Raw genomic sequence first — 14,242 nt, 5'->3', positions numbered from 1 at the left:
GCGGGGCCGCTGCCGGCGCTGCCCGGCCCTGCGCTCGCCCCGGGCCGGGGCGGGGCCCCTCGAGCCCCGCGCCGCCTCTCGCCCGAGCGGCAGCGACCAAACCCTGAACGCACTCGTTTGTATCTACCGAGCTGCATGCCCAGGCGGTTCAAATTTTGGCAGCAGTTTGCTGCGAGCTTGACGAGGTGCTCGTGCCCACTGTCATGTCACTGTGTGACTCGCGTAGGGGCTGCTAGGAGTTAAAGAACAAGTCTTGAACACTATTACGGCCAGAGTCAGGAGGGGAACTTGTGCCAGGAAGGTGCTAATTCCAGGCCTGGCAGGGGCAAGATTTGGTTGGCAGAAGCCGGTCCGTACATCTCAGCTGGGACAGACTGTGAAACGCAGCAGCTCACACACCTACCGATGAAGAAAGAACATCCCAAGTTAGGGGACAGACGGCCTTTGCAACCACCAAGAGCCTCCAGAGTTCCCGCTGTGGATACCAGGAACCTGGGGCTGTATAAAGGCAATACTGCTTAATGACCTAGGGGGACGTTAACAAAGCTTGGAAAGAAGGATGTACTACTGATAGTGGATACAAAAAAATGCCAAATTGACAGACCACAGGAGCCTCAGGCAGAGCTCCCAAGATAAGGAAGACACCAATAAATCCAATTCAGCAACCGTGCTACAATCACCTTGACTGGATAAAAGGTAACTCCAGTGGGGGAGATTGCAACCACCAGCTCATAGCCCTCCGATCCAAGAAATCCACTGATGCAAAAGAAGAGAAAGAACTAATTAACATCAGAAGCAATGGAATCATTAACCAATAGAAGATAGGATACTGACTAGAGAATTGTAACTTGTAGCCAATAAGTGTGGATTCCTATGTTTGCTAAAATGCATAGTGAAAAATTGTCAATTGTCATAGTCAATTTCATCTTGCGTACCCAGCACCCTCTCCTGGCACAGAACTTACTCAAACTTCTTTTGAAGGATGGATTAGGTCCCCCCACCCCACCACTGAGAAGCCCAGGATGAAAAAGGACAAACAGGACACCTCTGAATCTGTGGGCTGTGACTGTCTTCTGCTGGCACTCTCTCTCTTTCCCCTACACTCTAAAAGCTACAAATAAAGTCAGTATGTTGAACTGGCATTTGGTCTCGTTTGCTCCTCAATTTGGGCATCTCTCACTAATCAGATCATAACAGGTGCATTCATGCCTGTACCTCTGCAAGAGGTGGCAACATAGAGGTGGATGAAGCTCCCCAAGACCTTCCCAGGTTTTCAAGCTTAAATGAAACAGAAAAGGGGATTCAAAAGTTGTTGTGGCAGACAACAGAAAGTGCCATTACTACATCAGCCTAATCATTCTGCAAAATAATTTCATTTTGCCCAGTTCTGTCACTTATACATAAAAAAAAAAAACCCAAAAAACACACAAAAGCAAACCCCCAGCAACCAGTCCCCCTCCCAAACACCAAAAAGTTAGAACAAGGAAAGATACAGCATGACATCATCAGACATTAAAAACAATAAATCAAAATCATGCATATTTTAGAGCTAGAAATGGGAGGAATAAGAAACACTACAAAACTTGGTAAATCAATATCTTTATTTTATAGAAAGTAGTTTGATCAATGTGCTGAACCTGCCATTAGCGATGGTTTTGCTATTTTTAGTAAAAATAAACATTTGAAAATAATTACCTTGGAGAATATATCATGTCCAAGCTTATTTCCCCTTAACCACTGTTGCTTTTTTTCATAACTATTGCATCTAATCTAACACTGGGTGCTCTAAATAGAAAGGGGGTACCTACTGTAGGATAGTAGTTTATTTCCTGCAACTGGTTCTGAGGTTCCTAAAATGCAGTAGAACATCTATGACCTCACCCTGCACCACCGTGGCGTGGTACAAAATCTGCATCTCTTCCACCTTTCTCCATCAACATCCTGCAACATCAACTGTCAGCTGAGAATTTTCTGGTGTAAATTCACACAGCAAGCCAGTTTAAGTACCTAGACAGCCAGAGTTTTACCTTTCACAAGTTGCTGAAGTAATCATGAAGAACTTGGATCATGTGTCTAAGGTAACGGAATCAGTTAGCAACACAAGAATGACACACTCTGACAGTATTATATACTGCTACAAAGACAAACACAAGTCACAGCTCCCACTCTATGATATTTAAAAGGGACATTATCAACGACAAGCTAAATTATTTTGTCTGGACAAAAAACTATTATTAATTAAGCACTGGCAAAAGCGAATTTTATGTTCAATTTGTGCACATGGCTACTGTAAGCACTGGGACCTCTGTAGGCACTAGTAACCTTAAGTTTGAGTAACTTGCATAGCAACAGGGAAAAAGCATTAATTGCTGGAGGACAAAAGTCAGTGGAAGTTAAGGGCAACAGCCAGAGGGTTCTGAGTTCAGTTCTTCTCCAATGACTAGATTCAAAGTTGAGAGTGTCCCTTTAAAAGTTTCATATACAACAGAATTTAACTCATTTTTAATCCATCATTACAAAAAAGCTATTGATAATTTGTCTTACAATAGTTAAACATCAATGAACAATATGCATGTGAACAACTGATTTATAAATAAAATAGCAGCAACAGAACTCTAGAAGGTTGAGTTTCTGCAGGATTTATTGGAAAGATTATAAAGGTGTGGCAAATACATTGTGATTTTACATAATTTAGTTTCAAGAATAGCTTATGGTAACTATAAACATTATTGAAAATGCCTGGTCAAGGTCAGTACTTTTCTGGTATAAGCATAAGTTTGCCAGGATTTTTCAAAGTGCAGCTTTTCTCAGAAAAATTAAAACATTGTATGTCTTGGCAAATTGCATTTAAAATCTGCTTAGTTTGCAGATGGTAAGACAGCTTTTTGTGATTGCCAGTACAACAGATTTGAGCTTGAAGTATTAAAGCTAATGAGATCTAAATATTTAAGGACAAAACATCAAGGACATAATTATATAATACTGCCATGATTTTTGCACATGTAACTTTGTTAGTTCAGTGGGTATATAAAACTGACGCATGTATATAAAGCAGCTACAAAGTCACGGTTTCAGCAATTCTAAAGCAGTGTGCTACTGTTTATCCCACTGTTTTCCTTCTTCCACAAGAATAAAGGATATTAGAAACTCAGCCACTAAGCAGATAACTCATACTCATTGGGTAAGTCTATTTTGTAAGGTGGGGTCACTTTTAGTCACTTTTCTGGTCCATCACTGTACTTGAACTGTTTTGAAATCATGTTCAATTTCAATCTCTAAGTGTTAAGGAAGAACAATTACAACTGGATCACTGAACAGCTGTACCAGTTTGAAATGCTGTCACATGTTTCTTCATGGCAAAACATTCACATTCTTTTTATTGCACAATTTGAAAATTCAGGTTATGTGCATAAAAACCTTCATAGTGTTTGCACTGCAACTTGCAAAACATACATTTAAAATGACCTTAATACATTTTACAAAATCTTTTTAAACTTTATATTCTTAAGATAAAAGCATCCTGAGAATGTTACATAGTTCATTATACAAGCCCTTCATTTCTGCTTATGCTTTATTTATCCCCATAGTTCCTAATTTGACAGGTTTATTTTACAGTTAATATCTTGGTGCTATATTTCACAAAATATCTTTTAGCAAAAAGTACACCACTGGCATTCAAGTAATCCAGCCTCATATCTAATTTACAAATTAAACCTTTGTCAAACTCTCAAGTAAGGAAAAGTAAACCAAAATACATACAGAAACAGTTTCAATGACTAAAAAAAGTAAAGGCCTTGCACATTAATGATTTGGTCAAACATTTAAGTTATGCAGTTTAATATTTTGGCAAAAAAAAAAAAACCCTCTACATCTATCCTTCTCAGTTTATTTTCTTTCATCTGACACCAGATGTAAACATAAACATCAAGAAAGAAAAGAAAGAAAGACTGACAGTGTAGAAGTACTTTGCTGTTGAACTACTTTTTCCTTTTTTAAAGTACTTAGGAAAAACAGACAATCAAGAATGTAAGTGCTAAGAATGGACTATCTTTGGGCTAAATAAAAGTCTTACTGGAAAAAATGTAAAAATAAATTAGATTTTTTTTTAAAATTTCCTCTACAGACATCTAAATAAATAGTCTTTGAAGAAATTCTAGTGCCATATCCTAAAGCAGTATCTTCCTGTATCTTTTTGATCAAGTCTAAGGCTTCATACATAATCTTGACTATTTTACTAGGAAGATATCAATTCATATTTACATTTATTTTTTTAAAGGAGTGTTCAGGGTTAAAAATATATTTATTTTTAAAAGGTCAGCCTGCCATCCTGATGGCAGTGATTCAAGCTATAGAACAGAAGACAAGTAACAGAACATCCTTCAGTTTCTTATACTCTAGATGAGAGGAAGAAGATCAGGCAGGTTAGAGCAGTAAACAGCCCGGATTTAGGAATGAAGAGAGAAAGTGGCTCGTTATATGAATGTCTGCATGAACAGGACTATTCACTCCTGGAAATTTTGTTTCTCCTGCACACAGGTATACATTTTATTGTTAGCTGACTAAACAAATTGAGAAGAGAGACAGTTATGGTTGCCACAGTGAAAAAAAAATTACCTGAAGTTTCCATCAGGACTGACATGCTTTTACAAGGTGGCAAGGTGTTGAATATAAGCCGAGGTCATGCCCAAATGGTACACTCCAGGTGAGAGCGCAATTACCTCAAAAGGAAGACCACTTCAGCAACATCTTTATAAATTTGGAGTCATATTTAGCTTTCATTTTAGGCAATGATCAAAATCTGAAGGACCTTTTAATCTTTAAGGCATTAGTGCATCCGGGACTATAAGTTCCAGGTAATTAATAAATAGGGGGGTGGGGGCAGAAGGGGAGAAAGGAAAACACCCAAAACTTCTTTGTATCACAAGCTATCATTGTGCATCTGCTTTGTTGTTAGTTCCAGGAAAAATATTTTCAAGGATGGCAGAAGGGGAATGTTATTCACTATTCTGAGAAAAACATTAGATCATAAATTTCACATCATTTTTTAACACATCCTTTAAAGGGCTAAATCTATCAGGCAAGATTCTCATCTTTACTGTTCCATCAGCACCACAGGAGAATATGTGATTTGCTGGTCCTGTTTCAATTTGCATGACTCCTGTCCCAATGTTTCTGAAGAGAGACTGTCGAGCATGCTCATTGATGAAAGTGTGAAGAAGATTAAATGCAGACAGACTCCATACCTGGAAAAGCATCAAAACATCAATCTCTTATAAAGAAAAATTAACATGATCTTAAAATCATCAACAGTGAATTGTGCAGGAATTGCACTACATTTTGCATTTACTTTTCTGACACTAACTGTAAAAGAAGAAAATTTAGCAATCTGTAATGACACATTTATAGAATACTAGTACTCATTTACTATAATAAGCAATAGAGAGACACTAAGGTCTCACTAATTAAGAGGACTGCATTGAGAAGAAGTTAAGGCTGACATTTCATAATTAAATTCATAAATATGAAAGTCAGAGTTGAGAACAAATGCAGTACATATGACATCTGATTGTTCCACACCTGTACAAGATTCTTTCTGAATGTACCAGCACCTCTGCTCTCTCTCCCTCATTAATACCTTTATGTTGCCTTCAGCAGATCCTGTGACAAAATACTCTTCTGTAGGATCAACAGCAATTGCTTTGACTGGAGAATCATGACTCTGGAGTAACTGTTGCTGCTGCTTTAGGCGAAGATCAATTACACAGGTAAAGCCTTTTCTGCCTCCAGATATCAACAGCTGGTGTTTCGGAGCATATGCTAGCACAGTTGCTCCACTATCATGACAGATAAAAGCTGAAAGCCAAAGGAAAGTAATTCAAATAAAACACTGTACTAACTTGCATTTTCCATCAACTCCTAATAGTTCAAGACAGTAGCAACGGTGATGTTGATGCTGTAAATCCAGGTGACCACAACCAGCCCACTTATTGCAGTTCCAACACACATGTAAACCCAGATTCCCATCAGACATTCTGAAGCTACAGTATTCTCAAATTAAGCAATTAAAATCTGTATTAACAAAAAGTTATATCCTTTTTTTTCTATCCCAGTATAATCACAAACTATTTATCCTTGACCAGAAACAGATTATTTTAATAATCTACTATTAAAGTAACAGATTTGTTATTTTAAGTAATATAATTTGTTTTTTTAAGTCATATATGCTCATCAGAAATTCTTCCTAAACTACTAGCACAAATATCTTGCAAGTTTCCACTGGTCATTTTACTGCTAATTTGCTTCTTCTTACATTTATTTGGATATGTCTACTCCCCTAAATGAGTAGGAAAAGCAAATGAAAATTACAATTATCAGAACACAGCCTGGTATGCTGTACTTGTAGTTCAAAGGGCCTATGAATTTACATTTAGAAATTCCATATGTCTCTCACATACACTTAGGCATTCACCATACTTTAAGTACAAAGAGTTCACAATGCTCTGATCTCAATTCCGTATTTCAGATATTGAAATGCATTTCTTGTATTACTTGCAACAAAGTATTAGTAATAAAACTAATGAAACAGAGCTAAATACTTTTTGCACCCCCAAAATCCTACTTAGAGGAATAACTGTTCTGAAGCAGAAGCTGCCGAGAAACTTCCAAAAAAGAACAGAAATGTCTGGCTTGCAATTGTGGTACAAAGACAGAAGGCATGCAAAGGAAGGTGTTCATGTCCATGAAACCAATCATGCATATAGAAAACCAAGCAATTTCTCAAGAATCTGGTTATATACTCCCACTGGTGCACTCACACAGAACAGTGAAAGATGTTTTAATTAATTCTCACAATAATTCTTCCATAAAGATAGACTCACAAATACACTTTTTTATACTATGGTCAAACATTTTGGTTGTTGTATTTTACTTACCATGCACCAAGCTGTTTGTAGGAGAAACCAGAGTATCCCAAAGACAAATATTTCTGTAGGAAAAAAACATGGCTTAATTCAGCAATAGATGTTCTCAGGCATTTTGACCTCTTGAAAAGTCATCTGTACCTTAAATAGGTTGTTTCAGGCATAAAACACTGTAAACAGAGGGTCAATGATGATGTCTGAGCAGACCCTAAATTACTTCCATAGTTTATCATAAGCTGCAAGAACATGCCTTCTACACAACTATTCTACAAATGGCTATTTCCATAAAGCATTTATGTTAACAATCTTTTGTAGCTTAATTCACAGCAATGTTAGCAGGTTTTGTTATTTTTTGATCAATATTTACTTATGAAAACAAATGAGAAATTAAGAACTGTGCAAATTCTCAAGAGCTATAAAAATAATTTATGACAGGTTCATGTGCATAGAACAGAACAGAATAGTTCAGCTGGAAGGGACCTAGAAGGACCATGTAATCACTCACCTGACACCTACTGGTCAGGGCTGACCAGAAATTAAAGCATGTCATTAAGGGCATTGTCCAAATGCCTCAAACTCTGACAGGCTTTGGGGATTGACTCAAGGAAGCCTGTTCCAGTGTCTGAACCTCTTGGTAATAAAATGTTTCTTGATGTCCAGTCTCATGCCAGACCTCCCCCAGCACAGCTCTAAAACCATTCCCACACACTCCTCACTGGATTCCCAGCCAAATCACTCAGGACCTCCCTTTCTACTTCTCCTCCTCACAGGGAACATAAGCAGGATATTTGTGCTTCCCCATGACACCTTCCTTAACAGGCACATGAATTTAGTGGCAAACATTGCTTATGTCCCTCTACCGCCAAGAAAGAAATCAAGCAGAAGTACTCTTAAACTGCTAAAGAAGAATCATTACAAAAAACCAAAGTGGGGGAAAGGAGAAAAAATATGGCACCACTTCACTGTTATGAATTATCACAATAGATCTTACCTGTTGTCAGAAGAAAATCCTGCTGTAGCTATCAAAGATGATGAACTGATGAAAACAAAGTCATTGGCTGTTTTGTTATGACATTGCCATGTCTGAAAAATTGCAGTTAGAAATTTTTTATTAAAAAGGAATGTATTTTGTGCAAGCAGGCAATATTAAACTTCCTTGAGAAGAAAAGGTGTTTCATAAGAAATTTGAAGAACATAGGATACAAATGTATTGGTATGCCTTGTAAGACACTTAATTTTTCATGGAAATATATGCTGTAGCCCTATGTAACTGTCCATTAATTGACAAGTGGCAATTATTGCAAGTCTCAATGAAAATGAAAGTTATTTCAGACCTCATGTTACATTTTCCACTCTCCACTTAACAAGTATTATTACACTGTAAGAACCTGTCATACAGACCACAGGATGGCAGCAATACATAACTTAATCTTGATTAATACTGGTTAACATCACAATCTTTGCCCTCTCCTAGCTATTCTGAACGAAGAAGTTAGGGAACACAATGCAAGTTTATGGAAACTAATTTATTATTCAGCTTACCAAATATGGCTTAGGTGAAGTTCCAGTAAGTGGACAACATTTCCAATTTGTCTGATATAAACTTATATATCCATCAGCATCAACAATTCCAAACTGAAAAAAATATACAGTAATAGTAAATATATAAGTATGTATTGTAGAGAAAATATTCACAATTTCGAGAAAATACTTTAAATTAGAAGCATGTGATATTTCTGCTAATTTGCAATTATATTGGAGGAGGGGAGAAGAGAAGAGAAAGCATACAGAAGCATTTTGTCAGTCACCTTATTTCCCTGGTAATTGAATCGCATTCGAGTTACCCTTGAGTTGCCACCAGATCGAAAACATGTGATCTGCTGCGCATGACCCCATTCAAACATTCTTACACTTCCATCTTGAGCACCTGTCAGGTCTGCAACAGAAAATATTTACATGACCTTTCACAAGAGTTGCAGCTTTTGTAATTTCAAGAAAACTCACACTATCTCAAAATAACTAGTGCTAAAATTATGCCATAGTATCTGTCTTGGTGTAGGATCAGGAGGTATATCACTGCAACTCAAAGTCATGTTACTCATTATTTGATGAAGATTTGTATTTAGCTGCTCGTGAAATATGAAGACATTTACTTGGAGATAATAGCACATTTTTCCTACTATCTTTCATTTCAGTCACAAATAAGAGAGAAATGCAGTACTTTTTGCTGTTTCTAAAGGCTATTCTACATCCCCCAATATTGTTTTTTAAAATGAAAAATAGTTTCAGTAAGTATGGCTTATAAAGAACTTTCAAAATATATAATAGATCGTTGTGCTAGTATAAAATAGCAACACATTAAGAAACAGATGAGTATGAAATACATAATCTTTCTATAACCTTTCTGTTTTTTGTAAGAACCTGAACTTACAATATGGCAGTGTTGGATGAGAAGCCATTCTTCTGACATTATTAATAGCTTTCTTGAGCATCTGTTCAACATAAAAAAAAATAGAAAAAAATTAAACAGTATTACTAAACAAAAAGTTATCAAACTAGAGAATAATTAGTGGTTGCAGAGAGTTGTTTCCTACCAAAATTCTTACGAAAACAACTACTGGGTTTAGAGATTCAGAAGTCTGTGTCTTCCAAGACCAGTGTAGATGTTAGTACTTTTGCAGCTTTATATATCTAGATAAATATTAAACTTTTGCTTCAGAAATGTATGGATCCAAGTATAAACACTCCTTAGACTGCAGTCTTACCTCTTTTCTTGCCAATTCCTTTCTGATTCCATTAAATTTATTGGAATATTCCTGAATATTGTAAGATAAGCAAGAGAAAGGCAGAAGCATGTAAAGAAAGAGGTAAACAAACTTTAACAGAAGTAAAAAGCAGGAAGGAATATATCTGTTTTCAAGTCTAGTTAACTTATTGCCATTGTTTGCAAAGTGGCTACTTGTGACCATCCAGAATAAGCAATATACTGTGTAACTGGTATAAAATAAGTAAATAAATAAATATTTATTCAAATGTATTTATATTTTGCAAATACAGATCGAATGAATTTTCAGTAGTATGTTTGCTCCTAAATTCCAAAACTGGCTTTGAGCTAGGCATATCTCCCAAATTTTTGTTTTCTCTTATTTTATTAATTCCTACTGGGAAGAACTCAATGTGCTAAGAGGATTAGAGACATTAGACAGTAACATTTAACCCCCATCTATTTAAATTATATGTTCAACACACAAAAGGGAAAAAAGAGTAAGGATTTTTTTATCAAGGAAATGCATCTGTGCCTGTGTTCTCTCTTGCCTTCTTTTCTATTAATGTATGTTAAAGTTAAGTTTTCATTCTTTTACTCCCCAATAGCTCTCAAAAGTCTCTGACTTCTTTGAGGACCCTCTTTCCTCAGAGAATTGTTTCATTTGGTTTCCTCATACATATATTATTTACCTCAACACTTAAGAGGGCAAAATATATATTTGTGGCAGGTGTTAACTTCAAATTAACAGAAATATTGCTGCCAGGGCATTCTTCTTCAACACAGCAGCTTATCACTTACCACCCACCAACAGCAAACTGGCACTGAACCACTTCCAGAGAAACATTTAGGTCGGAAAAGACCTTTAATATCATTGAATCCAACTGTGACTTTCAACTGCTGTAATTTTGTACAGTATTTTAACACTGCTTTGCCATGGGGCAATAGATAGTGATGAGGTATTTCAATTATGCTATTCTCCCCTGGCCTTCAGAGTGTCAACTGGAAGGAGGCAGGAATTACAAATTTTCATGTGCTTTAGATTCCTAAATACGATCAATAGAGTTTAAAAGAAATATCCTCTAAATTATCAGTTTGTAAACAAAAATGAGGAAAAATACTCAAAAGGGAAATAATTTCCTTTCTTGTAAAAATTTCCCTGGGCTTAGATTAGTGGAACAACCACAATCCTCTTAATTACATTTTGGGAGCAGATTTAGATCTTTCAATTCTCGAAGTGTTTACACTGTTGAAGAGAAAGCCTTGTGCCCCTCAGCTCATTCCAAAACACTTTCTGAAAATAAAATATATGATCTTGTTTTTCCCTTTCTTTTTCTCTAAGTACTTTAAATACCAAGGAAAAATTCAAATGGTTTGGTAAAACTATATATACATTTTAAAATTCAGGACAACAGAGAATTACATTCTTCAAACATTTACAGAGTATGCACACTTATCATTGCAATACTTTGCTCTCTAAACTCACAACTTATCTTCTGTATGTAAATGGAAGAACAATAATTCATGTCCACTCCATTTCTTCACTGAAATGAAGGGCTGTATTGAGTTTTACAGCTGCTGACTTTTACCCAGAAGTTAATGGAAATCATCTTCCGCCATTCAACAGACAAGCACATATCATGATCCCCTAACCCCTGCTGGATTATGCTTGGAAAACTGCAAATTTACAGAAATGTGCCTTTGAAAGGCTACACTAACAGAACTCTTTGGTACAGTTTCTCCAATTTAGAAGTACTATTATGAAATGCAAATACTTTCATTGTTAATGTAACTGACATTTGACATTGCTAGCCTTCAGTTTGCCCTTAGAACGCTGATGGCTAGAACACTGGTTGCTTTGCTGGACAGTTGGGTGCTTTGTGCCTTAATGTACATTCAGACTGAAAAATAAAAATGCACTTTAACTCCACCCTCCCATTGTTGAACTCTTAAATATTGCTGTCAGTCACACTGACTTGAATGACAAGCTGTTGGTAACACTGTCTGAGTTTCAGAGGTGCAGGTACATATTACTCCCTTCAGTACTCTCTCATGAACACCTCCTGTAAGACCTGTGTAACAAACTGTGCTGAAGTGTCTGACCCTCCTTACTTACCTTGTATGAGCTGTGTAACAGGGAACAGTGAAGAGTGACAGAAAAGCCTTACAGCTATTAAAACTAACTGCCTGAGTGTCCCTTGCTGATGAAAGTGAAGCAAAGATAATGAGATTGAAAAGCCAGTAATGGTACAAAACAGTGAGCTACAACTACTAAATGGGCTGCACATTATGGAAAAGCAAAGATGACATCAAGAATCAGCAGTATCTGAAGGAACAAAGTAGTAAATAGAAGCAAAAAGAAAAGTCTTAGTGAAGTTGTTTTTCTTCCAGGTTCCAGTTCTTCCACAGCAACACTATTTCCACCTGAGATTGATTCCCTATTTTTTCAACTTCATTTACTTTGTCCTTCATTAGGTACCTCTGTCTTCTTTCCCTATTGGGCAGGTGCCGTTCTATTCTGTGGTGGTTGTCGGCCACAGTTAAACAATATGCCAGACAAAATATAGGTCCAAAGTTTAACAGCAAAAGCATTCAACACAAGCATAGCCAAATATATTTAGGAAGAAAGTTTTATAGCATGCAAAATAACAGGCTATATAAATACCATTTTCATTAATATATTACACAATTATTTAAGGTTGAGAAATACAGAAACACAGAAATTCTGTATGTACATATATACATATTTAAAAATGAGAGTGAGAAGAGAAAATGGCAAAGGCATTCAAAGAATACTTGCACAAGAGACCTGATTGTAATAGCAGAGGTGCAACACTTTACCTAGGATCAGTAGTTCCTAAAGTGAAGGCAGAGGCATAGGTACTGGCACAATACTCACATCAATATGTGGAAAACATTATCAGTCTTATAATGTTTATTCCTTATTTACTCCTCCTATTCATCAGCTATTTGCAAGTCAACAATTATATTAATTAACATATGGTTAATTTTGTCACCAGTTATAAACTTGCTTTGAATTGTTAAATGACACCAAGAACAGCCAAGTCTCAAGACTTAACGCATTTGGTTATTTAGGAAAACTTCACTTTCTGCACTCCATGTGCAGAAGGGCAGAGATACTGGTGTCTTGTATGACCATTTCAGCTCCCTTAGGTGTCTCCAAATAAGCATCTCTCAGCCAGATAATCAACAGATTTGCATCTATGCTCCACAGGAACTAAGATAAGAATGTCAATGGCCAGGCTACAATTATGATTTGATCTGAATTAAATCTAACCTAGTAGCCTTTTCTTCAGGGCCAAGCTTCATTCCAGACATAAGAACTTTTCTGAAGCTCAGAATGAAGTTGAAGATTATACTTAAAATAAAAGCTACCACAAAGTTTCATTTAAATATTTCTTCCCAATCCTTACGGATTTATATTCTGAAACCTGCTAAATATATGCTTTTTATATAGACTATTCAGTTTCAAGTCATTAAAGAAGAATTTATAGTCTAACTTCTCACCCAAATCCTGATTCTTGGCTTTTAGATGATGCTTTTAAAGAAAGCATTTGTGACTTGCCTGAAAGTGTTGCTTTTTTGGTTGTCCCTTAAATTCTGTGCAGTATTTTAACCTATTAAGTGAATTGTTAACAAAAAAATCCAGCTTGTCTTGTTTGCACAGAAAGGTTATATTTAGTTATGTAAAGGTTATATACATGTAGGTTATATTTATATTCTACTGCAAAATATAATAAGCAAGACTAAATAGATAAAAGGAGAGAAGTAGATAGAATATATAAAGCTAATCTTTGACAAGTGACTTACCACAGATGCACCCCTGCCAGTTTGTGTACTACCAAGCCAAGGCATATTGATAGGTGTGCCAGGATTACTGTGAGTATAGGGAGTGCTTCCCTGAACATTTACCAGATCGTCACGAGCATGTATAACTAGGAAATCATCAGCTCTAGAAATGAAGAAAACATTTCAAATTAGGATTCTGAACAGCAAGAGTAAATACCATGTTTTGTTACTCTGATTTAAGTACAGTCAAGTGTAATACTGAAAACAAAGAACATATACCCTTTATTTTCTACTTCCATATCATCATCAACCCAGGTGTAGATTTGTGTAGCTAAAATTGCAGAAACATCCAATTCTTGAATATCATGACTCGATGCTATTGCAATGCAGTTCCGGTTTGCCTGAAAAAAAGAACATACAGAAAGACAGATGCAAAAGGAAACCTCAAAAATGGACTTGTTTTATTTTTTTATGATTATAGCACTGTTTATCACAAAAATATACACTTAATTTACAAACCCCAAACATTAACATCTACAAATCTATGTACATTTACACATGACATTTCCCTTTCAAAACTTATTTGCATCTGGGATAGTATCACACACTATTTGCATCTTGTGCCTCTCAAGCAGCTCAAGCATCTCCTTGCTTTTCTCAGACAATAAGCAACAGGTAACTATATTATAAGGTTTGCAACCAGGCTCCCCTCCTCCCGTTCTGAAGCGTTATGTGACTGAACAAAGAA

General features: G+C 36.2%; 1 protein-coding gene across 14 annotated transcripts in view; it reads right to left on the bottom strand.

The window, feature by feature from the left end:
- Positions 1-1,583: 1,583 nt before the first annotated feature.
- The window catches only part of DMXL1 (Dmx like 1), a 77,400-nt gene continuing 64,741 nt past the window's right edge, over positions 1,584-14,242 (bottom strand). For 10 of the 14 annotated variants that reach the window (XM_038125216.1, XM_038125220.1, XM_038125225.1 and 7 more), the window contains 10 exons: positions 13,774-13,895; positions 13,516-13,657; positions 9,686-9,736; positions 9,352-9,412; positions 8,729-8,856; positions 8,463-8,555; positions 7,912-8,003; positions 6,933-6,985; positions 5,636-5,853; positions 1,584-5,243 (listed from right to left, as the gene is read on the bottom strand). In XM_038125216.1, coding sequence (XP_037981144.1) covers positions 5,019-5,243; positions 5,636-5,853; positions 6,933-6,985; positions 7,912-8,003; positions 8,463-8,555; positions 8,729-8,856; positions 9,352-9,412; positions 9,686-9,736; positions 13,516-13,657; positions 13,774-13,895 — 1,185 coding nt within the window. In that variant the 3' untranslated portion in view covers positions 1,584-5,018. The remainder of the gene's footprint in view (positions 5,244-5,635; positions 5,854-6,932; positions 6,986-7,911; positions 8,004-8,462; positions 8,556-8,728; positions 8,857-9,351; positions 9,413-9,685; positions 9,737-13,515; positions 13,658-13,773; positions 13,896-14,242) is intronic. The other 4 variants (XM_038125222.1, XM_038125218.1, XM_038125226.1 and 1 more) reach the window with 1 other exon arrangement.

This window comes from Motacilla alba, chromosome Z, assembly GCF_015832195.1.
Source record: "Motacilla alba alba isolate MOTALB_02 chromosome Z, Motacilla_alba_V1.0_pri, whole genome shotgun sequence".
NCBI lineage: Eukaryota > Metazoa > Chordata > Aves > Passeriformes > Motacillidae > Motacilla > Motacilla alba.
Note: the sequence above shows the minus strand (reverse complement) of the source record. Positions and strands in the feature narration are given on the sequence as shown.